Source organism: Lepisosteus platostomus, chromosome 4, assembly GCF_059453375.1.
Source record: "Lepisosteus platostomus isolate fLepPlt1 chromosome 4, fLepPlt1.hap1, whole genome shotgun sequence".
Lineage (NCBI taxonomy): Eukaryota > Metazoa > Chordata > Actinopteri > Semionotiformes > Lepisosteidae > Lepisosteus > Lepisosteus platostomus.
The window spans coordinates 1,475,546-1,500,379 of record NC_142614.1 but is presented as its reverse complement, the minus strand read 5'-3'; the positions used below and the strand labels follow the sequence as shown (position 1 = coordinate 1,500,379).

Below are 24,834 nucleotides of genomic sequence, written 5' to 3'. Positions count from 1 at the left end.
TTATTGCATCACTGCGCTCAAGGGGAACATTGCTCTTTCACCAGCATGGGGCCAAATCAAGGCCAACCAACTGAGCTGTCTCGGGCCAGCCGTGGTCTGAGGGCGTTTCAGGTGGCTTTCCATTGGTCACCTGGGTAACAGAATGGCGTCTGGGCGTTCTGAACTCTGCCTGTGCCTCACACAAGCGGCATTAGATATCACAAGGCCGCCCCACTCGCACCTGTCGACATTGCTGAGACGCCTGTCAGAGCTGTCAAGCACCACAGCCTGGGAGAGCTCCAAGAGTATCAGTTTGTCCACGCTTGGCTCATGGGTCACTGTCACCTTGTTCTGGTCTTGTGTCAAGAGCGCCCAGCTCTCTGCTCTTCTCCTGGCTCAAAGCACAACGTCCCAGTGTCCTTCAGGCCCTCCGAACGGGCCCCACGTTCTGCGTTTACTTGTAATGGCCCTGCTACAAACACACACTTCCATTCACCTGCTGTGGGAGCTCAGAGAAGCTGTGCTGTGCAGGGCGCAATGAGCTGGACTGCTGCTCGCAAACACAAGTGTAAAACAACACTGTGCTTATTTCTGGAGCTCCAGGGCCGCTTAGAGCCACCCTGTCCCTGTGAGCGCGGCAGACTCGGCAGTGGTGTGTTTGTGTTTCGGTTTGTTGATGTGATGACCAAACAGTCTGACAGCCTCTTAGGTTTTTTAAAGGCTTTCCGCTCCTCTGGCACTCCTCCCTCCCCAGCCCTGCATTTTGGCAGGATCTTGCAGAGAAACGGAGAAACGCCATTTTCAGAGCTAAATGCTCTTGGCTGTTTCCAATTCCGAATGCACAACGGTGCATTTTCCCCGACTACCTTCAGAGGAAAGAGACACGTATTCATTTATCCGTTCCATGCTTACGTGGTACCCTGCCCTGGTCGAGTCCAATCTTTTTCTTTTCAGCAAATGGGTAGCAAACATTGCTCTTTGAAAATCCTGTAAATTCGCACCCAGTGTTACAGCTTGTGATCATCCTGCTCAATGGGTGTCGGTTTCTATAATGCAACTTCTGGCAAGGTCCATTGCAGTCTGGTAACCAGCCAGATTCGACGGGGCACCTGAGAGAGAGGAGATCACGATACCGGCGCCCCCAGTACGGCGTTGGCCACAGATATTTTTATGGTTTTATGTCCGATATGCCGAGGGAGTTCCAAGACAAGGGTCTGCTGAGTTCCTCAGTCTTGCGCAGAGACACTGGCAGGGATGCTCAGAGGGTCGCTGGGCTTGAGACTGACCTGAAATCATGCCCCTCTGAACCTGGACTGCTCTGCGCCTGTGAGGGGCGGGGGCGGTCAGACAGATGTTATTGTCAACAACCGCATGTGCACCATCCACCCCTCCCCACTGGTCCCCTTCCTCAGAAGTTTCATTGTGGGAGCTGATGCAGGCAGGAAAGAGGCCATAATTACCGGGGGGGGTGCTGGACAAAGCTGTTTCCAGAGAGAACAAACAAACAGTGAAAAATGTGAAAAGTAACCCTGGGAGATCTTTTCTGTGAAAGTCATTGCACCTTATTTCCAGCTTCATGACGGATAGTGCAGTTTGTTTGAGATGATTGCTTTTAGGGGAGCTATATAAAACGTCTTTTTCTTTTCTCCTTCTTCGCCTTTTTATGATGGCCCACCAGTTGTATTCAAATGTATACAGATGCAAAGAGATAAGGATTACATGTGGCTTTTCAAGCTACATTGTGGATAACACTCCCCCAACACCACCCCTATTCAAGCCAGGGTCTGAATTCTCTGCCTTCCCAAATGCACCCTGTGTCATCCCCGCTGTCAGGAGCTGAGCTGAGAAGTGCCTTTCACTACGCAGTCGTCCACCTGTGAGCTGTCTTACACATGTGCACATACACATTGGAGTACGATTCGCCAAACTCTACAGCAGCTATGGAAGTTTACCGCAGTAACGTGCTGTAATTTTGCAGCTTTCCTATGATTTTACCATATTTTTACAGTTACTCTGCTTTGCCAGACTAGGGTTTGCTCATCACACTAGGATTTTGCATACTTGACACCATGGTTTATGGTGCTTATGGTTACCTCCTCGTGCTTCATCACGCTTTGACCTTGATTAACAAAACTACAGTTCTATAGGGGAGCCAGCACATAAATACTTTAAATCTGTATCTCAGAGGTTGTATAGCTCCTGAAAGAGAAAGTTGCCCTGCAAAACAGCATGAGGCCAAATCAAGGCCAACCAACTGAGCTGTCTCGGGCCAGCTGTGGTCTGAGGGCTTCAGGTGGCTTTCCATTGGTCACCTGGGTAACAGAATGGCGTCAGAGCGTTCAGAACCGTGCCTGCGCCTCGCACAAGTCCCCGCCTCAACCTGGAAGGCCTAAAGGGGGAAACATGTTTCCAGAAATAATTTCTCCACTTAGAAACCTGTGAGCCACCAGCCCTCCCAGCTGCTCACACTCCGGGTTCGACTGCCCTACGGGGACGGTGGCGTCAGGACGTCCCCCGCCAGTCACCAGGCCTTCTCGAGGCGCCGCGCAGCTGGAGAGAGGTGCCCCGATTCCCGAGCCGATTCCCGAGCTCTGGCATGACCGCCGGCCTCCCCCTCCCCCCTCCAGACCTGCTTCTTTTTAATTAGCCGTCCCCGATCCGGCGCAATTAAAACGAGAAGGCAGATTGTGTGACGGAGAGGACCGTTCCAACAGCTGATGGCTTTGTCAGCCATCAGGGAAATTAATCATCAGAATGGGAAAACTTTCAGCGGGGATTAGAGATAATGGGGTGGAGGCTGAATCGCCGGGGGGGGGGTCTAGGCAGCTGCCAGCTCAGTCAGCGCTGGGTTCAGGAAGTGTGGCTGGGGCCTGTGGGCTGGCACCAGGGGGGAGGGGTGCTTGGAGAGGTGGCTTGTCCAGGGAGAGAGGGCCTGTCAACGACAGAGCACCCCTGCCTGGGATCACACAGCTCCTTCACCCCCCATCACCCCCGTCCCTGCAGCCCCCCATCACCCCCTGTCACCCCCACATCACCCCCGTCCCTGCAGCCCCCCTTGTCCCCCCCGTCCCTGCAGCCCTGCTCACAGCTGGCGGTCACACACGCAGACATGTGACTCTGGGCTCCTCCACTGGCACACGGGTCCAGCTTTCCCCACTTTTCAGCCTCGCTCTGACGCATCACCCCGCGCTGTCAGTGAAGCTGTTCAGGAATGGACACGTAATCAGATTATGCAGTTGGAGGCCTCAGATCTCACTCATGGCTGAAAACATCGGCACCCGTGTGGTTCTGGGCTCCAGCTGGGCCATCGCAGGGGTTTGCTTTTTAGGACATGTGCTGCCAGTTTGTAGATACCAAAATGCATGTGAACTGCAAGACTATAAATGAGCTCTTAGTTAATAAAGGGATATTATTCAGAGCTCTAGCCACTCCGATAGCACAGATTGAGAGCGGTACATTTCTGTAATATTATCAAACCCACACAGGTGCTCTGTCTGCTTCAAGGTTTATACACAGAAGGTGATCGATCATCTGCTTCTTTAACCCGTCAAGTGGGTTACCCTAGTAGTCCCTGAGAAACAGCCTTGTAACCTTGAGAGCGGTGTGCCAGTCACATTTACTACATCTCTCTTCGCAGATCCACTTTTGAATTCCCCTGCTTGTCAGCGCTTGGAGCACCTCTGCAGCTGCCTGCCTGCGAGTCCTCACTGCGGCGGCCGGCCCTCCTGTGTGGCTCAGACACCGGCCTGTGTTCACCCAGAGCTGCAGACCGCAGTGATCCCAGAACCTCACCCTTAGGTGCTCGATCTGTCTTGAACAGGCTGCAATATCAAAATGCAGGAAGTGTTTGCTTGGGCCCCTCTTACATCTGTCCCCAAGGGTCCCCGCCTGTACCTTCCCTGCACCCGCCTTCCTTCCAGCCTCAGACCCCTGTGCCCCCCGCTGAACAGACCGGGCACCTTCTCGCTGCCCTCAGGAGCCCAGAGGGAGGAGGCCGCCCCCGCCTGGCACAGCCCCCATGTGTTCCTGCTGCCTGGAGGAGTGCAGCGCTTCAGACGTTACAGCGAGAGAGAAGAGTCTGCTGGGGAGGCTGGGAATCGTCTTCTCTCGCCTGTTGGCTCTGATGGAAGAAAGTGCACCTCCGGAGCAGCTGTGGGCAGCGATCAGGAAGATCTCTGCTGCAGGTATCAAGCGGAGTGGGTGTGGAGCCGCCCGCGCTGGTGGCGGGGCGATTCTGTAGCTCTTGTTCCCTTGTTCCCTTCTGAAACGATCCGAAAAAACTGCAGCTGTCATAATGCAGCCCCTTCTCCTTGACTTAACTGGCACGCAGAAACACAAGCGCCCACGCCAGAGAAAAACGATGGGAAAAACATCAAACAAAGCCTTGTCCTCCCGAATGGAATCCTGCACAGAGGCTAAAAGAAATCTCTGCCACAGGATTGCGCTTGGCTGCTGATCAAAGACACACACAGCAGATTAACTGACGAGCGGAAGGAGGAAAAATACATTTTATTGTTCAGGGAGGGAAATATTGCGATACAGTGTTTCTGTTGCTCTTGAGGGTGAGTATAAAAGTCATTAGGCCATGACGTAAGTCAGAGTTGTGTTTCCCTGGCAGGGCCTTGTTTATAGACTTGTGTCCTCTTGGGCAGCAGCTACTGTGAGTTCAGAAGGTGGGATGTTCATAGTTGAAAGCAGACACCTGCCCTCTTCCCTTACAGCCTGGGCGAAGGTTTTTGGGGTACCCAGGACTCCCACAACATCTCTGCCTGAGCGGATGAATATCAGGCTCCAGCATGACCTTCTGCCATTGCTCCAGAAAGCTGCTGCGCCTGCTCCGCTGGTGTGAGTGAGTGAAGCTGCACACACCTCAACATCTCGCTCCACCTCAACACTGCTGTTACAAGCAGACACGACTACACGCACAGAACGAGTGATCCACTGCTCGATTTGCATGCTCAACCCAAAGCACGCTGCACGTCTACAGCATGGGCACCCACGTGGGTGACACATGACAGCCATTCTGCACCCGCAGGCCCGCGACACAGCAGGTCAGACCAGTGAGAAACTGTCTCCGGCAGTAAGGAAGAGTCTAAGGAAGCCCAGACTGTGCAAGCCGAGAGAGGATTTCCATGTCAAAAGGCTCCCAGAGCACCTTACGCTCCCCAGTGCAGCGCCGCCCCTATGTGGGCGTTGTGCCACAGCTGCCCTGAGTGCGCTTTAGCCAGGACCGATGTCAACGCCCCAGCGGAGCCAGGGGATCTTCAACGCCAAACAGTCAGGAGCTGCGACTGGCCTCCGCCTGGATTGTAAATGGTGAAGCCTTGCAGTAACCGAGAAACGAAACCTCGTTTTACTTTGACAGTCTTACTGCGATGCTTGTTGTTATTTTTGAATGCGCAGTGCAGCACAAAGTGACCCTTGAAATATTAGCCTGCCGGTTTCCGTGGCAACGCTGAAGCCCAGTATTCCAAGCGCGTGGTTGTGGGCCCCGCCTCCAAGCCGCCCACGCGCGCTCCTTCACGCCCCCGGCAGAGGGCAGCGGAAAAGCCCGGCAGCCCCACCCCCCCCCTCTCCACCCCCCCCCCTCGGGGTGATGCGATGACAATGTCAAAGACTCCATTGTCATTCAGAGTGATCCACTACACGCCATTGTTTTCAGTGATTTGTTTTCGCCCCATCATTGACCCCTCTGTCCTCGGTATGCCTCTCCACACAAACCGCAGCTCCTTCAGCTTCACGTGTCCGGGTGCAGTCCAGCGCCCCGCGCCGTGGGCAGCTGCGTGGGGCGTGATCCCCAGGACAACGGGAGAGACGCAACCCCGTTTCCCCCGCTTCTGTGTTTGTTCTGTGCTTATGTACACTGGCTTACGAAATACCAAAACAAAACAGGGACTGAAAACTGGTTCTTGTCTTTCAGCGGAAGTGCACAGAGACCTGCAAAGGGCGCGAACCCCAGGTCAAAGCGAATAAGCTCGGTCTCTTACGCCTCGCCCTGCGTTCTCGGAGCCGCCTCCGCAGGAAAAGCCATTTTAATTGCGACGAGACGCCCGCCACGGGGACAGAATTGTAATCTTAACAGGTCTTCACGTTGGACAGCGTGACTTGCGACTGGCGTTTCTCGATGAGCGCCGCGCACGACGTGAAATACGTCTTGTCGCTGCTTGAGGTGCGCCTGCAGCCGTCTGGGCGGCCCTGGCACCGTGTGCGTGTAGGAACAGCCGGACTGCGATGAACTGCGCCGCCGGAGTGAGAAAGACTGCGAGCCGAAACCAGGGCAGAGACGCTCGAGGCACAGCTATTTCTGGAGCCGCCGGTTATCCGTTATTATTTTTAATGCGAGAAACAAACGGCTCTCCCCGCGCTCCGGTCTTGTCAAACTGCCCCCTTGGCCGGCGACAGGCTCTCGGTAACCAGGCCCGCTGCCCCCCCTCTCCTGCATCACAGGCCCTTCCCGTCCCCCCCTCCGCGCCTCGCTCAGACCGACACCCCGGAACCTGCTGGCGCCCCGATCACAGGCCCGACACGGGTGGACCTGGACCTCACTGGGTTCTGGTACAGCTTGGTCCAAGAGGAGCGAGCTGGTTAAAAGCTAGATTGCGTCAGTGAAATGCAGACACTCTAGCCAAGGTTTTCCTGAACCGGGTCGGGAGCTGCTATCTGTGTACCTGCTGCCCGCGAAGCGACAGCGATGTACAAATAAAGGGTGGGAAAAACAAGACTGTTTCAGCTACGATCAATAAGGTGTAAGAATTCTGATGCGGCAATAATTCTCCTTTAACGTTTTCCACTTAAAGCTGTGCGTGTGAGTATCGACATGTATCTGTTCGGAGTTGTCCTTACCGGCGTGTGTGTGTAAGAGCAGAACTCTGCTGTCCGCTTCCTTGCTTTTGCAGGCTGGACGCACTAAATGTACGTTAGCCTTGCTTCGGAGCGGTGCTGTTCTAAATCTTTTTTACAAAGAACCGTCAACGTTAGTTACGGTATTTTGCTGTCTGATATATGCTGCTTGTAACGCAACGGGGGCTCAGGCGGGCGCCCTTGCCGCAGTAGGAGACTCGAACCCAGGTCACTCAGCAGGAGCCCAGCACGGTGAGCCAAAGAGAGATCTCTCTACAGTCCAGTAGCTGTGGTCCTGCTATCACAGGGAAGGGCGGTGACGTCACCCGCTCTGGTACGCCGGCTCTTACACAGTGCCTGTCGGCCGTAAGCGTTACATGCTAATGCCAGACATACTGTCGTTTTCCCTTGCTTTGATTTAAGCGCCTTGGGGCAACCTCGTTGTGAAGGGCGCTATATAAAAATCAATCGAATTGAATCGTGACGAACCAGCTGCGATCTGGACCCGGCGACCGGCGCGCGGAGGAGCGGCGCAGCGGCCCGAGCTCCTCAGTCCGCAGCCGCGCGCCGCAGCTCGCCCGACATCAGCCTGCGCGTGCCGTCGGAGGGTTGCAGAACGAAACAGGATTTTGTATTTTATTCAAGCTCTGACCGGTGCGTGTTTTACGGAATGACTGAAGCGCCTCGCTCAACCTGCCCCAGTAAAATGTGTTGCCGTATAAATCGCTAGAAACGCGAGTCACTTTGTATAAAAAGCATCAGCCAAATACATTAATAATAAACTACGGTCCAGACAGGGTCTGTCATCTCACAATGCTCGCACTGGAAGAAACGTGTGTACTGTAGGAAGACATAACCGGAGACATGCTACGTTTAAAATAAGCAGCAATGAGCACACACGAAAGGACATAAGACTGTTCTAGTGCAGTATGACAACACCAAGCACAGAAGTCAGCAGACGCAGGCACTGCAGTAACTTGGAACTTTTTATGCAAACGTAGATTTCCTGAACAGATTGCATTTGCCTCTAATCGATTGGGGTTGATATATATATATATTTGCCAGACTAATACAATAAATGTACAATTAGGTCATTTGAATAACACCTGACGGGTCAAGTCAAGACGAAATATCTGCTCGCATTTCAAAGGCGGGTCCGACGTGTCCCGTTGCTCCCTGGCGGATTCGGACTGGATTGAAAAGGAGGACACGCGCGAGGAGAGGGCTCCGTCAGCTGAGGCGCCATCAGAACCAGGACCCGCGGCCCGGACGGCCCCGAGCAGGGGGGGGGGGGGTGGGTTCGTGGCACAGCCTGGAGCGCGTTCCCCTGGGAACCGCTGCTCACTTCCGCGTCACGGCTCAAGAGCTGCCGGGCCCGGAGGACTCCCGAACTCGACCGGACCGACGGGTTGTACACATCCCCGTGCCTCCAGTGTGCAGCCAGTGACAGTTCAGACCTGCTTACAGATCCCCAGTGTCGGGATGTGAGACCAGTTGCACTCGAGAGGAGCCCTTCCTCCCTCCCAGCAGGATCTCACCCACTGGAGCGTCAGCTTCAACCACACGACGGCACAGCTTGTTCCACACTCCCACCACCCTCTGGGCAAACTCGTGCCTCCTGCTCTGGGGTCTGAATGCAATTCCCTGTACTCAGATATAACTACGGAAACAATCAATTACAAAAATCATAATCTGAGGCATTTACATATAGTTTACGCTCCACAACCCACATTACAACCCACTGAAGCTCAGGAGGTGTGAGCCTGGTCAGTACCTGGATGGGAGACCTCCTGGGAAAAACTAAGGCTGCTGCTGGAAGAGGTGTTAGTGGGGCCAGCAGGGGGCAGTCTCCCTGCGATCCATGTGGGTCCTAATGCCCCAATATAGTGATTGGGACACTACACTGTAAACAGGCGCCGTCCTTCGGATGAGACGTAAAACCGAGGTCCTGACTCTCTGTGGTCATTAAAAATCCCAGGGTGTTTCTTGAAAAGAGTAGGGGTGTAACCCCGGTGTCCTGGCCAAATTTCCCATCGGCCCTTACCAATCATGGCCTCCTAATAATCCCCATCTATGAATTGGCTATATTACTCTGCTCTCCTCCCCACTGAGAGCTGATGTGTAGGGAGCGTTCTGGCGCACTATGGCTGCCGTCGCATCATCCAGGTGGGGCTGCACACTGGTGGTGGTGGTGGAGGGGATCCCCATTACCTGTAAAGCGCTTTGAGTGGAGTGTCCAGGAAAGCGCTATATAAGTGTAAGTAATTATTATTATAATTATTATTACAGTCAAAAAAGAAGCAAGACTGTCGATACATTGGTTAGATGCATTATTTTTATATACAGACTAAAACTGTGCTATTTAGAGTTATGGTTGGAAACATAGCTGTGTTTTGAATATTTGTGTGGCTGCAGTGACAAAACATACGTTTTGCAGGAGATACCTTATTCATCTTCCACGAAATTACTGTGGTAAATGATGAATGAACTAGGGTACCTTTTCAAGATGCAAGTGGCCCCTCCTCCCGCCTGCAGAAGTTCTTGTTTGCATTCATATCGTTATGCAGTTTTGCTTTAATACGCACAATCTCAGGCACCAAAGCAAACCTTAGCACATGAGCCAGTGATAAAATATGCAGCGTAAATGTAATTATTTTCACAGGCTAAAGTTCATGTGAGCCCTGTTTCAATTGTACCCCCAGTAGGAGAAACACCCTATAGTAAAGAACTCCCCAGACAGCGAATTTAACTGGGAGTTAATCATGTTTGTTATCTTCACAGTGACAGAATGATGAATGAGGTTTCAGGTTTTGATATAGCCGGGCTTATTTAGAAACCCCACCCCTAACACCCCTAAAGTGTTTTTGGGTCAATTGCATCAAAGCACTGTCCCAGGGCAAATATATTCTGCACTGTTTATGCTTTACACATTAGGTTGGTAGGTTAGGTCCCCTTTCAGGCCATCAAGGCCCAGGGGCAATGGGGGGGCAAGAGCCACCATTTTTCTCAACCATCCGACACTGGAGGTGGGGGTGATGTGGTCAGCAGCACGCTCCGGCCAGCCTGTTACCCCCAGAAGGATTAACCCAGGTCCTCATTCAGCAGGCCGAGTGACCTGGGAGCCGCCTGGAAGGAATAAGAGCTCCATCGCTTGCCCCTACCTGGGATTGATCCCGGGACCTTCCGGTCAGGAGCCGGACACCCCGGCTGTCTGAGCTGCCACGGCTCCCCGAACTGCACATTATCCCACTTCAACACTTCAATTTTGATTTTAAATAACAAGGTCTGGCACTCAAGACATGAGAACATTTGTGCATTTGTAAAAATAGCATCCTATTTTATTGTCATGGCTCACAAAAAGTACTATTAATGTGATGAATCTGGTCAAACGCAGTTGTCTCTGTTTGGATTTCAGTGGTCATAAATGGAAAAAATAAATAAATAAGCGCAGGCTTAGGATATTGCTGTTCTTGCAGTGTTTAAAATCAGTGCTGCACCTGACCTCTTCGCCTGCGTGGGGGGTTATGGGTAACGGCCCTGTACTCATGAGCATGGTGGCTTTTGATTGGCTGCTGAGAAATCGTCAGCTGGTGTATTCACCCCATTGGTACTACTACCCTCATTCACCCTGTTGCTGAACTCCTGGGCACTCTGAGCAGGAGGAGTTCGGGAGAGCTCTTTCTTTGCCTTTTTGAAGCCACTTAGGCAGTACGGTGTGATAATATGGGAAGGCCTGGGTGCGCTATGGTGTCCAATGAGGGAAAAAGATACGCTGTACTCATGACACAGCTGCCCATCACAGCCCTAGCCCCTTAGCTGTAGTTGTGTGTCTCTCTCTTCTTAAACTGGACTCTATTGACTGCTGGGGAAGAATTCAAGCACCAGATAGAGGAGGCAGAGCTGTGTTTTTGAAGATGATGTAAATTCAAGCCATTTTTCTTGGGAGCATAAATTTAGGAGGAAAAAAAATCATTTCAGTCCACAAGTTATATGCAACATTACACATTTTAATCCTTGGGTCTGAAAAAAAAAAAGCTTAAGCACTAATCTTCTTAAAACACAGAAACCGGTGATGTCTATAAATGCGAGGGAGCTAGGCTGGGAATTAAATACTGAAAAACGCAATCACAGCGCAGGATTAAGATAAAGGTTTAATATTCCTCTGCACTCAGATCGACAGGGTGATGACCAGAGGGGCCTTAGGTTACTGTCATGCGACGTGCCAAGTCAACCTCTTCCGAATGTGAAAATGAAGAATGCCAGGAGAATACAACATCGGTCTTCCACACATTTCTGTCTGCTGGAAAGTCACACAGGACCAAAGATATCCCTGCACTTCAGGAAGAGTGTTGTCCACTTCGCCCACCCTCTAATTCCAGCCATCAGACACATGCTTTTGATGAGTATAGAAGTCAGATGATGTTAGAAAACTGTTAAAAAACAACTGTGAAGGACATGGTGCTATTTTGTTTTTTGTACCAATAATAATTATTGCAAATGTCACATCTGGGTAAAACGCTTTGCCAGTTTGACCCCGCTTGATTTTCTAAGGACTTTCCATCCTTTTGTTGCTTGTGACATTGAGACAAGGGCACGGCCAGTATTGGATAAGCACACAGTCCTCAGCCCTCTCCCTTTCAGTGGAAGGAGACGCTGCTGAAATCTGGTTGCTTTCAAAAAAGATGAGAAACCTGGAGTGATGGATGACACTGAGCTGAAGAGAGATCTGCAACCAGCTACAGAGAGGAAAGCACTCGCCACAAAATCTCGAACATGAAATACCCTGCATTTTGGTACTTCTTTGGTACCTGAGCAATCGATTTAAAAATATGGCCCAACCACAGTGGCCAGAAGCTCATAATGTGATTAAATATTGCGGCAAACCCCTCAATCAGAAGGAGTCCTGTTTACTGCTGCAGCCCTCTTCCTACATCAGCAAAGGTGCCCTTGACAGTCAAGACCAGGACCAGGGAGAGCTGGTGAGCTAACTCCCTGTGCTGCACACTGAATCTCTGCTGCCACACACACGCACACACGTGTGCACACACGTGTGCACGAACATGCTCACACACTCGTGCACACATGCACACACACACAGGTACACTCACGCACGCATGCACACACACGTGTACTGGACATACGCACGCACACACAGCCCTCAGCTTTGCTGGAGTCATCACCACATGCCAGCCGCAGCCCAGGAAGAGCATCTTCTCATTTACATACAGATGCCCCCCCTCCCCCGCCTTTTTCGGAAGGAAGATCCTCCACCCTCCATTTGTTCTGGATAGTTCTCAGGCGCACAGAGCACATCCACGGCCAACTTCACCAGCGATCAAATAGCTCGTTCTTCAGCACGGGCAAGTCAGGACTGCCAGCTCCAAAGAATATCACAAAGCCCCCCATCTGACATCTGCCATGCTGGCCTGCAGAACCAGGGCAGGAATCGAATGCAGAAAGATGGTTCGCCGAGCCGCTTGGCTGACTAGCGAAGGGAGGAAACTCAGTCACACAGGAATCTGTATTCGAATTCAGGCAGGAGTTCTGTGCTGGAGCCTCTCCCAGGTCTCCTTCATTGTGTTTCCTGTAAACACGTGCTCTGTGCTGCCAGTGGACGAGAGCACAGGGCGCTCTAACGCGCTTGTTCCAAGGTGCTGCTCATTCTGCGAGCTCAGCCGCTGGGCAGAGACGTCACAGAGGTCTCTGGAAACAGCAGCTGTAACGTCGTCGACAGGCGGAGAGTAGCCAGGAAAGGGGAGATGTGTGTCCCAGGATGAACCGGGGGCGAGGCCGGGACACAGTTCACACATTCCTCCTCAACACTCTCTGAGCAGTTCAGATGGTGGGGGGGCAAAATGGACAGACGCAAAGACAGAAGCACAGAATTCAGCTGATCTGATCGTGCTTGAGCACGGAGCGGACCCGTCAGGAAAACACCCTCTGCTCCCTCGTTTGTGCCAAGGAGCCAGAATCAGCTGCCTTTCGTTCACAATGGAGGTAAAATGAGTGTGTCGCGTGCAGGGGTCACGGTAACCGTCTGTGGTAACCAGTTCATTAGTGCAGTTTTCCCATGCTGAGGCTTTGCAGGTGCTGGTTTCTATCAAACCTCAGCTCTTCATTTACAGCCATGGACTCCCTGTGCTTGATGTTTCACTCTGCCTTCACCACCGCGCACACCGCTGTCCACTGCTAGAACTGGACAACACAAATGCTTGTACAGTAACTGACCCCAGGTTTCATTACCGCTGACCTGGCTGCTAGCAGTATTCAGGGGAGCTGCTGTGCTTCTTCACTGGAACTGAATTCTAATCGCGCAGACAGCTTCCCTGTTGGGCACAGCTGTTAATACCCTCATGCACCCAAAGGGTACAGTTGTACTTCAGGAGATTAATCCCCTTCTCCGTATCGCTCTCTTACCTGGGTAGAAGTCTTTGGATTTGGACAGCTTGATGGTGGCTCCGGTCTCCTTCTGCAGCTGGACAATAGTCTGGCCCCCCTTGCCGATGATGGAACCGGCCGCGTAGCTGGGGATGAGTACCTTCAGGAAATACTCGCCCTCCTCTGGAGATGGGAGAAACCAGGAGAGCACATATTACAGGTGAGCATGAAAACCAGAACTGGGACAACCAAGCAGTTCAAATATGCAGAGATTTAGCAAAAGGGCTGATTCTGCAGCATAATAATCTTGTTCTCATTTTTGGAGAAGGAGGACTCAGTCTTCCTGCCTAAACAGGAGGTAATCGCTGTTAAACCTCGGGTGGTGAGAATGTCTGAATTTAAGGTGCTGCCGGTATACTTGTTTACGAGAGTGGACTGAATATTTGTGATTTGCCTTTACCTTGCAAAGGACTGTGAGATTAAGAAGCAAGAGAACCAGATGAGCACAAAGAGTCCACTGGCCTAGTCTCACCCATGGCCTTTCTGATGTGCTGCAAGAGGAAGTATAAACCCTGAGATTTCTCCACAAACTGTATCTTTTTGGCATGTTGTAGTTTTCTAACAAAATAATGTTAGAACAAGCTGTTTCATAGTTCCCAAGATATTTTCTGTGTCTCCTGTTTTACATGCTGGTTTATATTGCCTCCCGGTCACTGACTACGCAGAGTATCGGAGTCAGAATTGATTTCCAGCGAGCTCTTGGGGAGACAGAGGGAGAAGGCAGCACAGTTTCCCCACAGATTGGAATTTCAGACCAGACAGAGATGTTGAAGGTAGGGTTCTTGGCACGTGAAAACTTGCAGTCCAGCAATATGATAGCAAGTTCTAATTGTACAACCTTTAACATCGCAACACCAAAGGGATTTTGGTCCTAAATTTGATGATTTTGGTTGAACTAGTCACCTCACATATATTTTAGCTTCAGGGAAAATTTGAACCGAAGAATGCTGCCAGCTGACACCCAGGTTTCCACCTTTACTTACAGTCACAATGTGTCTTTGAGAAACAAGTAGGGTTGGGCATTATCTGGTACCAGAGAACCACAGAACAGACAAACAAGCCACTTCTCTTGTATTTCAGGGATATACTAATGATTTCACATGCCTTTTATAAAAAAGACATTAGTTCTAAAATTAGCTCTATAATGCCTCCATCTTACCACCTTTACCAACTGTTTTAATCCATTCCAATTCTTTCCTGGCTCTGAAAAGCATCAGAAACGTCACACAAAGACTACTGTTTGAACAGGATAAAGTTCAAGGCCTTCAGAACTTTCTTTTACATTTAAAGAGGTCTCTAACCTAGATAGTGTTGGTTTCAGCTGGTTACCACTGCTGACTGGGGTCTATAACTCATCTGCTGGTTTGCTGTTTTAGATTTCTCCTGCTCTCACTCCTCAGTGTCCCCTAGGGAAGTACCCTAATGAAGGGCATTCCTTTCAGCAGTTTCAGCATGCAGACTTCTATATGCTCATTAAGAATTAGCTCCCTGATTTGTGACTGAACAGCATTAATGGAGCTGAACTGGTGATGAACAGACACAGGTGGGAAGGACACTCTATCAGCTCGTACACCTGAGGGAGGGCAGCCCTGTGGCTCACTAACCAGCACAGCGCTCGTGCCAGTTCCAGACCTCGTTCGGCTTTTCAAGAGCTGAAAGCGAATTTGAAAAAAGGCAGAAAATGGACATAAAAGAACCTTCAGTGCTGAAGAACTGGGCAGAAGAGAAAACCAGTAGACACGGGGGATACCCAGGACATGAGTCCTGCCCTTGACGAAGGTGACGAGGCCGAGTCAGCCTGCGTGCTGCATTTTAAAACTGACATCGTTCTTGGAATAGAAGGCCGATACTTGAATTATTAATTACTTTAGTACGATTAATCAAGGACACTCCCCTAAAGGCTGTGGACTTAAATAGGATTTTAAATCTGCCTTTTAGGTGAAACTTTAAATGTTTTGCCGGGGTAGATAAATCTCAGTATCCCACACAGGTCTCTTTCGGACACCACTCTGAACTCAGAATGTGAGAACAGTAGGAACAGCAGGAAAATGGGTTTCAAGTCTGTATCCAGCAGCTATTTCACCCTGCATTATTATTATTATTATTATTATTATTATTATTATTATTATTATTATTATTATTATTACAGACTGTCAATGACATTGTCAATCATGTTCTACTTGGACATGGTAAAAAAATTGACAAACTTTGTAAACCAAATACATGTATTGGAAGGACTGCTGCAAAAAAAAACAGGGGAGAAAAAGAACAAGGAAACAGACTCTAGTGCTTTAAACCAAGGGTCTCCCCAACACCGGCTCTAGGAACCCTAACACACATTCTGGGTTCTGTTCCACCCGCAGGTGTGGAGGTCTGCAGGACGAGAGCTGGGAAGCCCTTCTCTAAGAGAGGAGTGCACGATGTCTGCTTATCGACCCAGCGCAACGCCACAGGTCAGCGCTGAGGCAGAAGGAATCCAGGCTGCGGTGGGCTGGAGGTACTGGGGGGGGGCATTTCACAAAGTGTTTTTATTCAAAATCCGATTCGCTGTCATCTGGTTAAACACTGTGCAGCAGGCTCTGTCAGTGCCGAGACTAGAGTCTGATTTGTGACACCAAAGATGCTAAGAAAAGCCCAGGAAAACAAGAAGGAGAGACAACGCTCGCAGGCCTCGACTCTTCCAGAGCAAGCATTGCTTAGGAAGACTTTTAATGGCTTTTATAAAATCTCGTCTTAAAAGGGGACTCAGGATTAATTCCTGAGCTGTGTCCCGAACCCGGCTTAGGCTAGGAAGTGCTTGAACACCAGTGTACATCTGCAGCGACCCAGATTCGTGAAGCTCAGAGGAGTGACCTATTTTTAACTTGGAAGAGTCTAATTTTATCGTCTAATTAGGTATGAAATGAATAAATAATATGACACAGACATACTTTTCTCTTCTCGGCAGTCTCACACTTCTTTTTCTGGGCTTCTTCTCGTTTGGGGTTGGGGGAGGAGTGAGGAGTACTTTCTTGGCGTTTTGATTGCCCCGGCACCTTATTTGTAAAACACAAATGACGTCTCGGTGGGCTAGGCCTCTTGGGTGTTATAATTCAGGAAACAATTCCTGCAAGACACCTTGTCTGAGCCAGGGTTTCTCATTTACACTCTCTCTGTCTTGCCCTGCTGTAGGGTGGGTACAGGGAAGGCGGGTGTGCAGACAGAAGCAGATTCGGCCTCTGATCAAGCTCAGCTGAGCGAGATGGAAGCAGCAGGAAAAGAGAGCCGGCCATTCCGAGGACTGCCGACAGCTCCAGGAAATTCGACACAAAACTTCCTACTTTTCTATTGCCTGCGCAGACGAGCTCATCCAGATGTGCAGAATCTGCAGACGAGCTCATCCAGATGTGCAGAATCTGCAGACGAGCTCATCCAGATGTGCAGAATCTGCATCACGGCCTTTTTAAAGAGCTGACTCCTGAGGTAGGAGCTGCACGGAGGAACGGCTCTTCGCAAGGTGAGGCCACGCTCTGTCATCGCAGCGGGAGAGACGTGTTTATTTCAGGCTCCGCAGGGAGAAGGTCCCCATCTTCCTGAACTGGTAAAAGCTGCCCAACCGATTTTATGTCACTTCCAAGTTTTTGTGTTGAAGCAGTGTTCTACGTTCGGGTGGCCTGTATGTTTCACAGTTGTAGCCCTGACATACACTGGCATGTCGAGTAGTGGTTAAGACTACAGAGGCTGACTGTGTCTGTGCTTCTCCCAGCTGCACAAATGGACACCAGAAACCCCAGGACTAATGATACAGTGGGCTATCATTATCATGGAGGCTGGGGGGAGTAACGCACTGTGCTTTCAGCCCATGTAACTGATGATCTTCTAGGCCTGACTTTGCCTTTTCGCTGGCTGTCTTTTACGAAGAGAGTGTTTTGAAGAGGCACCTTGCATAGTGATCAATTTTGCCTGCAATGATTTCAGTTGCTTAAATCTGCATACATATTGCTCCTACTCCTAATCTCGTTGGCAGAACAGGGCCCTGGGTATAGCCGGGCTCAAAAGACTGACGTTTTGCCTTCATGGCAGCTTTCGGTAAGAGATTTACAATCCTGAACCGGGTCTGACTAAGGCACTTCAGGATTAGAGCAGTACCAACAGCAATGAGCCCAGAACGGGTTAAAGATCAATAAAAGAGAAAAAGAGGTCAATGTTTGTGCCAAATGATGCCTTCTTGCTGAAAATCTTCTCATCATTTTCTGGGTTGGAAGAGAAACGTCAGGCAGTGATTTCTCAACGCTAAACTCTCCTGCTTCTGACATTGTTGCTGTTGCGACCTGAAAACTGAAGCAGACTGTCTGTGATTTGGAGATGAATTGGCCTCTCACAAATAGAGTATTTAAAAGCTGCAGACAGTCTTTCTCCACACACACTCAGACAGGTCTCCACTGAGGGTCTGATAGCCCGGCCTGTATAGGTGTTTCAGCTCCTTTCCCTCTCTCTTCTCACTGCTTCTAAACTCAAACTTAATGCTTTCTGATTAAAGCATCCTACATCGATACCACGAAAAGGCATTTAAGACAAATATTTTTTAACGTTCATTTCAACAGCATCTCAGATACTCAAAATAGGCTATTACGCACACATCATATTTAAATAATCACAACAAAATGAAATAGATGAAATGCCCAGTGATTCTGCTAGTCTTTTTTCATTATATGAGTCATTCTTTTCACCTTTCGGTATAATTTGTGACGGGTGGCATTTGGGACATTTGTGATGAGTGAAACTGCAGTTGTTGTTTTCTAGCATTTTCTATTTTTTTAGAGCTCAGGCTGTTCTCATGACTTAACCTAACCCAGCCCCCCTGCTTCTGCCAGGTTTTCACTGATTGCATTTTATTAGTTAATTGTTTGTTCCAGATTAACGAGGACATAAAGTCCTTTATCTGCTCAGGGAACATTTAGCACAATCATTGGCTCGGCATTTCCTGACTGTGATAGTAATCGAAATGCCCCTGGAGAGTACAGCCAACATTCAGGACAGAAGCACCTTCTACTGTAAGGTCCCATCCTGCACCTTGATGTCCTGCCATGTGACAGGAAGCACGTGAAGTGGTGTCCTGTCACGTGACAGGAAGTACACGAAGGAACTTGCTTGCTTCCTAGACAGTGCCTTCGAACACTGTTCCACAGACAGCGGAGCGCGGGTGTTTCCTTTTGCTCACCTGTTTTAAGAAAGCAGCTCCAGAGCAGCAATTCAAAACGAGACAGGTGAGAGGAAACAAATTATGCAGATTAACAGACATCAGTTTTCTTCTTGAGTGGAGCTGAAGCCCAGTCTGTTTTTTATAAATAATAAAAAGGACTGCTGATATTTAGTCTAGAGTAATTGGGGAGAGATGTTTTATAGAGGACCTTGAGGACAACAGATACTGGCCCAGTTATCTGTGAATGCGGGATAGATCCCAGGGCAGTACGGATGTCTGCTACGATCTGGGATCTCTCTTGGTCCTGTGAGCCACAGGTTTCACAGGGTGCTCAGTTTTACTCAGTGAAGAAGTTGCCTTTCTGAGCGGCAGTGGCAGTAATTGAGTCTCTGAAGTCATTAGGAGCTCAGGTAGAAAGAACCACAGAAGAACTCCATGAATTTCCAGGAGATAAGAGTGTTGCTCTAGAAGGTCATGCTGCGTTGTCAGGGCAGAAGGGACTGGGATCTGCAGGGCACCTGCACTTCTGAGTGGGACTAGTAAGAGAAATGATCCATTCTTGAATGAACACTGAAGCCCTGCACAAGTCTAAAGTCTAAATATAAAAGGAGAAAATGCAATTACCATTGATTGATCCGCTTGCTTGTTTAGACTTTCGGCTTACGTGTTTTTGAACATAGAAATTTAAAAAAATATCCCGGAAGTTTAAGAAGTTTCTCCTCAGTTTGCTTACCATGAAAAGGGTGCTATCATAACAGCTCCCTGTGTACACTAATCTGAGCCCTTCTCTCGGATCCCCGGTAGATGCACGAGACCAGGCTTCGGTGTCGGGATGTGTTTGTGTCTGCTTCTCTAGGTGTTCCGCCTCAGCCCTGCCAGAGCTACATCGAGTCTGCTTCTCTCAGTGTCAGGGCTTCTGCATTTGCAAACTCAGCTGTTAGGCAACTCAAGGACAGAAAGCGGCGATTCTCTGAAAGCCTGGTTTTGTGCTACAGTTTTTGAGTAGCGCTGGCCTGGAGCACAGCGTTCCCACTCCCTCGCTGCGTCACCCATGCTGATCGAGCGCCCTGTCCGCCTGCGCCGTGCCAGCCGTCTCCGGTTCCCCGGCAACACCACCCCTTCCGAGCTCGACCGCCCAACTGGCGAACTGTTTCTGCCCCTGGAGACAGGGCCCTGAATACGTGCTGCGCCCCGATCAGCGTTAGGACCTCAGAACGTCGTTGTAGATCGAAGTGAGCTGCCGGCTGCAGTTACTACACCTGTCAGTGTGCAAACGGCCAGTCTGCTCCCAGCCAAGGAAATGTATGAGACCTCCAGCAGGCACGGCCCTGTGAATGTACTGTGTTGCATTACTGTGGAGGGGCGGCTCTACAGCCTGCATTCACGCCTCTCAGACATACAGCAGGGCTGCTGGAGAGGCCACACATGCAGGCTGCACTGGCTCTGCCTCGCTCGTCAGGTTCGGTTCTTATTCAACGCTTTGTTTCTCCCTCCCAACTTTCTTCCCTTTTCTTCATGCAAGTGAAGTGATCCAGGTTGACAGTAGTGTTTGCAGCCCAGCATCATAAAGGGCTCTGAGTGCAACAGCATCTGTCACCTCCCCCCTACACACACACACACTCTCACACACACACACTCTCACACACACACTCTCACACACACACACTCACACACACACTCACACACACACTCTCGCACACACACTCTCACACACACACTCACACACACACACACACTCTCACACACACACACATACACTCACACACACACACTCACACACACACTCTCACACACACACTCGCACACACACACTCTCACACACACACACACACTCTCACATACACATTCACACACACACACTCTCTCACACACACACACACCCTTGGCTCTCAGTCCCCTGCCAGTCATTCCTGCAGCAACATGGCCAAACTGTGGACTGGTGCACTGCTCTGAGTTCGGGGCTGCTCTGTAGGACCCCCAGCTCTCCTTCAGGGAGGGACGTTTGAACTGCGATACGGGTCTCTCTGTGGCCTTGATTCGTTTTATTTTTGTATATAATTTTATGCGATACGGGGATGCGTCACTATGTATACAATCACTAGCCCCTCTCACGCCATTAAGAAATAAATATATATGCTCTATAGAAACTGTTGTGTCACGGGTAAGGTGCAGTCCGTTGGTGATGATGTACAGTATTTCTGAATAGTGTTGAGCTTCAAAATACAAGCGCGTTTTGCGAGGAGGACAGCAAAAGCCCACCCCTTTCATTCATGTACATTGATTGTAACGGTCCGTAATATTATCGCTCCTCGCTTATCTATTTCACCCGACCAACATTTAGCGTTGTCTTTCTGGTTTGGAGGGAGATTCTTTAGACAGCCGATGAGTAACACCATCCTTTATGTAACGGCAAACGCGCCCCTTCGTGCTCAGCCGGGGCTGCAGACCGCGCAGGTGCGGCTGAGGCCTGCTCGCCCGCGGGTCGGGAGCGGGAGTCGGGTTCGTGTCCGCCGCCGCGCGACGGGGCGCGAGTGAGACGAGGCAGCGAGGCGGCGAACAGCGGCGAGAGTCTTCGTACCGATCCAACAACTCGTTTTGATTCAAATCCACAATTTCAATTCGATCATCATGCGGCATGCGGCGTTTGGATGCGGGCAGACATCGTCCGAGCTGGAAGGGGGTCATCTATCTCCCTGCCCGTCTCAAAAAGATCTGAACAATCTGTTCTGTAACGTTGGAGGACAGAGCCGGGCTCTCGTTTGGAGAACATCCTTTAAAACATCCTTTGTCTTTAAAATTCGTTTTGTATGTATTTTGTATGTATTGTATTTCTCCGGTTCTTCATTTCCCCGTAGAGGAATAGATAAAAAAATCCAATTAACACAATTGGTTTTTATTATTATTATTGTTTTTATTATATTAATAATAATAATATTCGGCTTTATGTATTCTTTTCTAAACCCAATGTGTCTGCACTAGAATCCTTCCCAGCAACGTTAAAACTGATTACAGTGTTTACAATTTTACGTGGGCTTCGACTTTGTTATTAGAGGGCTCCGCGTCACTCGTTCGTTAAATGAAGGTTTATTAGGCTGCGCGGAGCGTCGCGTATCTGAGGCGCAAACAGCATTTATAACGTCGGCTGGGCTGCTGGTGTTGAGCCTGGCGACCCGACAGCTGGTCCTCTTGATGAGTCCGCACCTGAGTCCTGAGATGTGAAAGTGTGTGGTTTGTAAAACCAGAAAGCTAATTAATGATTTACAATCACAAGCCAGAATGCTTTTTTTCAAGGCCTGGTACAGGGATGTAGCTCTTACCAAACTTGAACAGTTTTAATGTTATCTAGCGCAACATATTATACGGGGATTAGACGGGGTATTATAATGGAGTATACTAAGAAATCAACACCAGCTATCACATTTCAAGTAAGAAATACCGTTAGTTCTGACTATACTATGTAGATGTTTCATGTACCTGTATAGAGCTCCCGAATTTTAGATAATCTAAAAGGACAAAAACTAGGCAAAATGCATCTTGTTAATATTTTACAATTCGACAGAACAATAATAATCCATCTCTATTATTTTCTCCGACACCGAGCTCCTGTTGGATCGTTTATTTAAATATATTCTCCACTCTAAACTCATTAATGTTTTGTTTAAAATATGGTGATTGCCGCTGTAACTAATATTTATATGATGCTTGGTCGTGTAATTTTTCTTTGAAATAAGTACTGATTTGTAAAGTTTTTAATTTAATTACGTACGTACATACACTCCGCACGATGCTGCGCTAAATCACATCTATTCCCTTTCCCCGCAGGGAGAAGCGCTATGACTGCTGAAAGCCGCGTATTACATGTTAAAACGGGGAAAATTCTAGCCTGGAAATGAAATGCTCATTTAATTTACCCCATTAGTTTCTATTCATTACAGTCTAGCGCCTGCGTGTGCACTGTTTCATTTCCCGGACGTTTCAACTAGTCTGCACATTACACGACGAATTATTTTCGCAGTTTTTACTCAGTTGCGAGTGTGATTCGTTTTCTGCCCTTTTCCAGATTGCTCTGTAATTGTGCGTTCGCATTTGTATTTATTTTCTAGATTCTCTTGCCGGTCTGATGCAGTGTGAAGCCCGAATGTAGGATACAATCCGTGCGCGAACGGTGCGCTGTGAGGTGGAGGAGGCAGCACGGATGAATAACCACCACAGGGCAGTGGGAACGAATGCGCACACACGCCAGAGACGATGTCAGCATCTGTCAGCACACTGTCCCGGGCTCGGCGGGCGTGCTGGCGCTCCTGTCCGGGCCGGACCTGCCGATGGGGGCTGTCGGCTGCGGCCCCGTGTTAAACACTCCGAACGCCCCGATTTCTTGTCGCAGAAGCCCAGTCACCTGCGGCACAGCCCCCGCCGGGGGGAGATGGGTCTTTCGGGCTGCCTGGACAGCGGGCTCCCGGCGCCGCGAGGGGGGAAATCGCACCCTCCCGCGAGCGCGGCGCTCGGGGTTCGGGGCCGGTTCGGCGTGCTGCGTGGTGCGCGCGGCGCCGCGTTCTGCGGATAACACCCGTTTAAACCCGATTAAACCGCGAACACGATCTGCACCCGGGAATTCGCTTCATTCGTACCAGTAAACCAGCTCCCTGTCCTCCCAGGATGCGTATGTTGGTTTTACACGACCACGACTTAATCTTTTTTTTTTTCAAACAATAGCCTGCACAGTCAACTCCCCCCCCCCCGACCCCCCCCGGGGTTAACCGTGTTTTCCTCCACGCGGAGCCCTTACCTCCGGTGTTGGTGCGCTTGGTGCTGCTGGCCTCTGTCGGGGTCTCCAGCGGCCTCTTGCGCGAATCGGGGGGGTCCGACTCCATGTGGGGCTGCTGGCTGTGGTGGTGAGAATTCGAGAAAATCCCGTTCTGCTGGACTGCCCCTCCGGCCATCATTTTCATAGTCGCTTCACTCAGGGACCCCCGAAAGAAACGCGAGAACCCCCAGTTATCCCCACGGCGACAAAGCGAGGCAAGAGTCCGGCGCGAGCGAAGTGTTCTAGGAAGCTGTGCAGCTGGACCTGCGATTCTCCCCGCACAGGGCTCGCCTACCCTCCGCTTCAAGACGCAGTGCTAGAACAGCAGAGTGCCGGGCTTATTTGTTAAACAGCGCTGCTTCTTGCTGCCTTGAAGAGACGTCAGGTCTGAGTGGAATCCGATGAATGAAATGCGTCTGTCTTCCTCTGACACGGCTCAGCCTCAGCGCGCTTCGCGATCGCGACCTCCCCTCTTCGGACTGGAGCGCGGAGCTGGATCGCAGATTTCCCGACCTGTGCCGCGGCTCCCCGTTCAGCGGTCGTTTTCTCCCCGGGAGTGACGCTCTTCCTCTGCTGCCTGCGGCTCGGGAGCCAGACGGAACGACGGGAAGCGAAGGCGCAAATCGTTGCGGATAGCGCGGCGGAGAGCCCCTCACAAAGAGGCAAGGGAGGCGCGTACGAGCGAGGGGAGAGCGATGGGGCGCAAACGCTGGTGCCGCTGTGTCCTGAGCTCTCGCATGGGGCTGCGCTGAGAGACGGGCCGGGTGGGTTTGGAGGAGAAAAGGACGGGATGCAGAGAAACGCCGGAAACGAAAACGCGCAGGAAAGATGCGATCTGGTGGGAGCCGCTCCGCGAGAGGAAGATGCTGCAGTCTTGCCTTCAGAGCATCCCTGGTCTGAGTGCCGGAGCGCCAGGACCGGGTGACGTCATGGGCGCCCGAGCGCATCCCTGTCAGATGTTAGTGGCGGAGCCGCCCCTGGCCCAACGCAATTGGCCGCGATTGATTTGTCTCCGGCGAGCGAGCTATAATTTTCTGGTGTCACATGACGAGAGAGAGAGAGAGAGAGAGAGAGAGAGAGAGGGGGGGCTGTTTGAAAACATCCTTGAACAGAAAGGGCTTGAAGTATGTAAAAATAGGCAGCGTCTCCGGGTTATAATTTACAGCGTCGGCCAACACAACACACATCGTCTCGCTGAGGAAGAGCCACGGGCCCCGTCTCGGGCGTCACGTGCCAGCAGCGAGAGGCGCATCAGAAAATTGATAATCAGAAAATTAGCAATAATACAGTGCCTCCCAACAGCCTGCTTCTGCTGTAGCCCGTCCTGATATTTGGGCCACGCTAATTTGGCAGCTGGGTGAGGCTAACACCAGCAGCTGGAGTGAACGATTTAGGGAACTGTATCTGCAAATTAATGAATATATCACAGCAATAAACCTGACAAGAAATGGAAGCGTTGATCTGGCTCAGTGACACCCTCGCACGCCGGAGCACCTCCCCTTCGTGTCCCCTCACCCCGTCACACAGCCGTCACAGTGTCGTTACGCTGACCGAGGCCTCCAGGCGAGCAGGACAGGACGGCCTCGCCGCT

General features: G+C 50.5%; 1 protein-coding gene across 1 annotated transcript in view; it reads right to left on the bottom strand.

The window, feature by feature from the left end:
* The window catches only part of nova2 (NOVA alternative splicing regulator 2), a 55,462-nt gene extending 31,232 nt beyond the window's left edge, over nucleotides 1-24,230 (bottom strand). The window contains exons 1-2 of the mRNA XM_088627384.1: nucleotides 23,226-24,230; nucleotides 13,237-13,380 (exon numbers count right to left, since the gene is read on the bottom strand). Coding sequence (XP_088483510.1) covers nucleotides 13,237-13,380; nucleotides 23,226-23,388 — 307 coding nt within the window. The 5' untranslated portion in view covers nucleotides 23,389-24,230. The remainder of the gene's footprint in view (nucleotides 1-13,236; nucleotides 13,381-23,225) is intronic.
* Nucleotides 24,231-24,834: the final 604 nt, after the last annotated feature.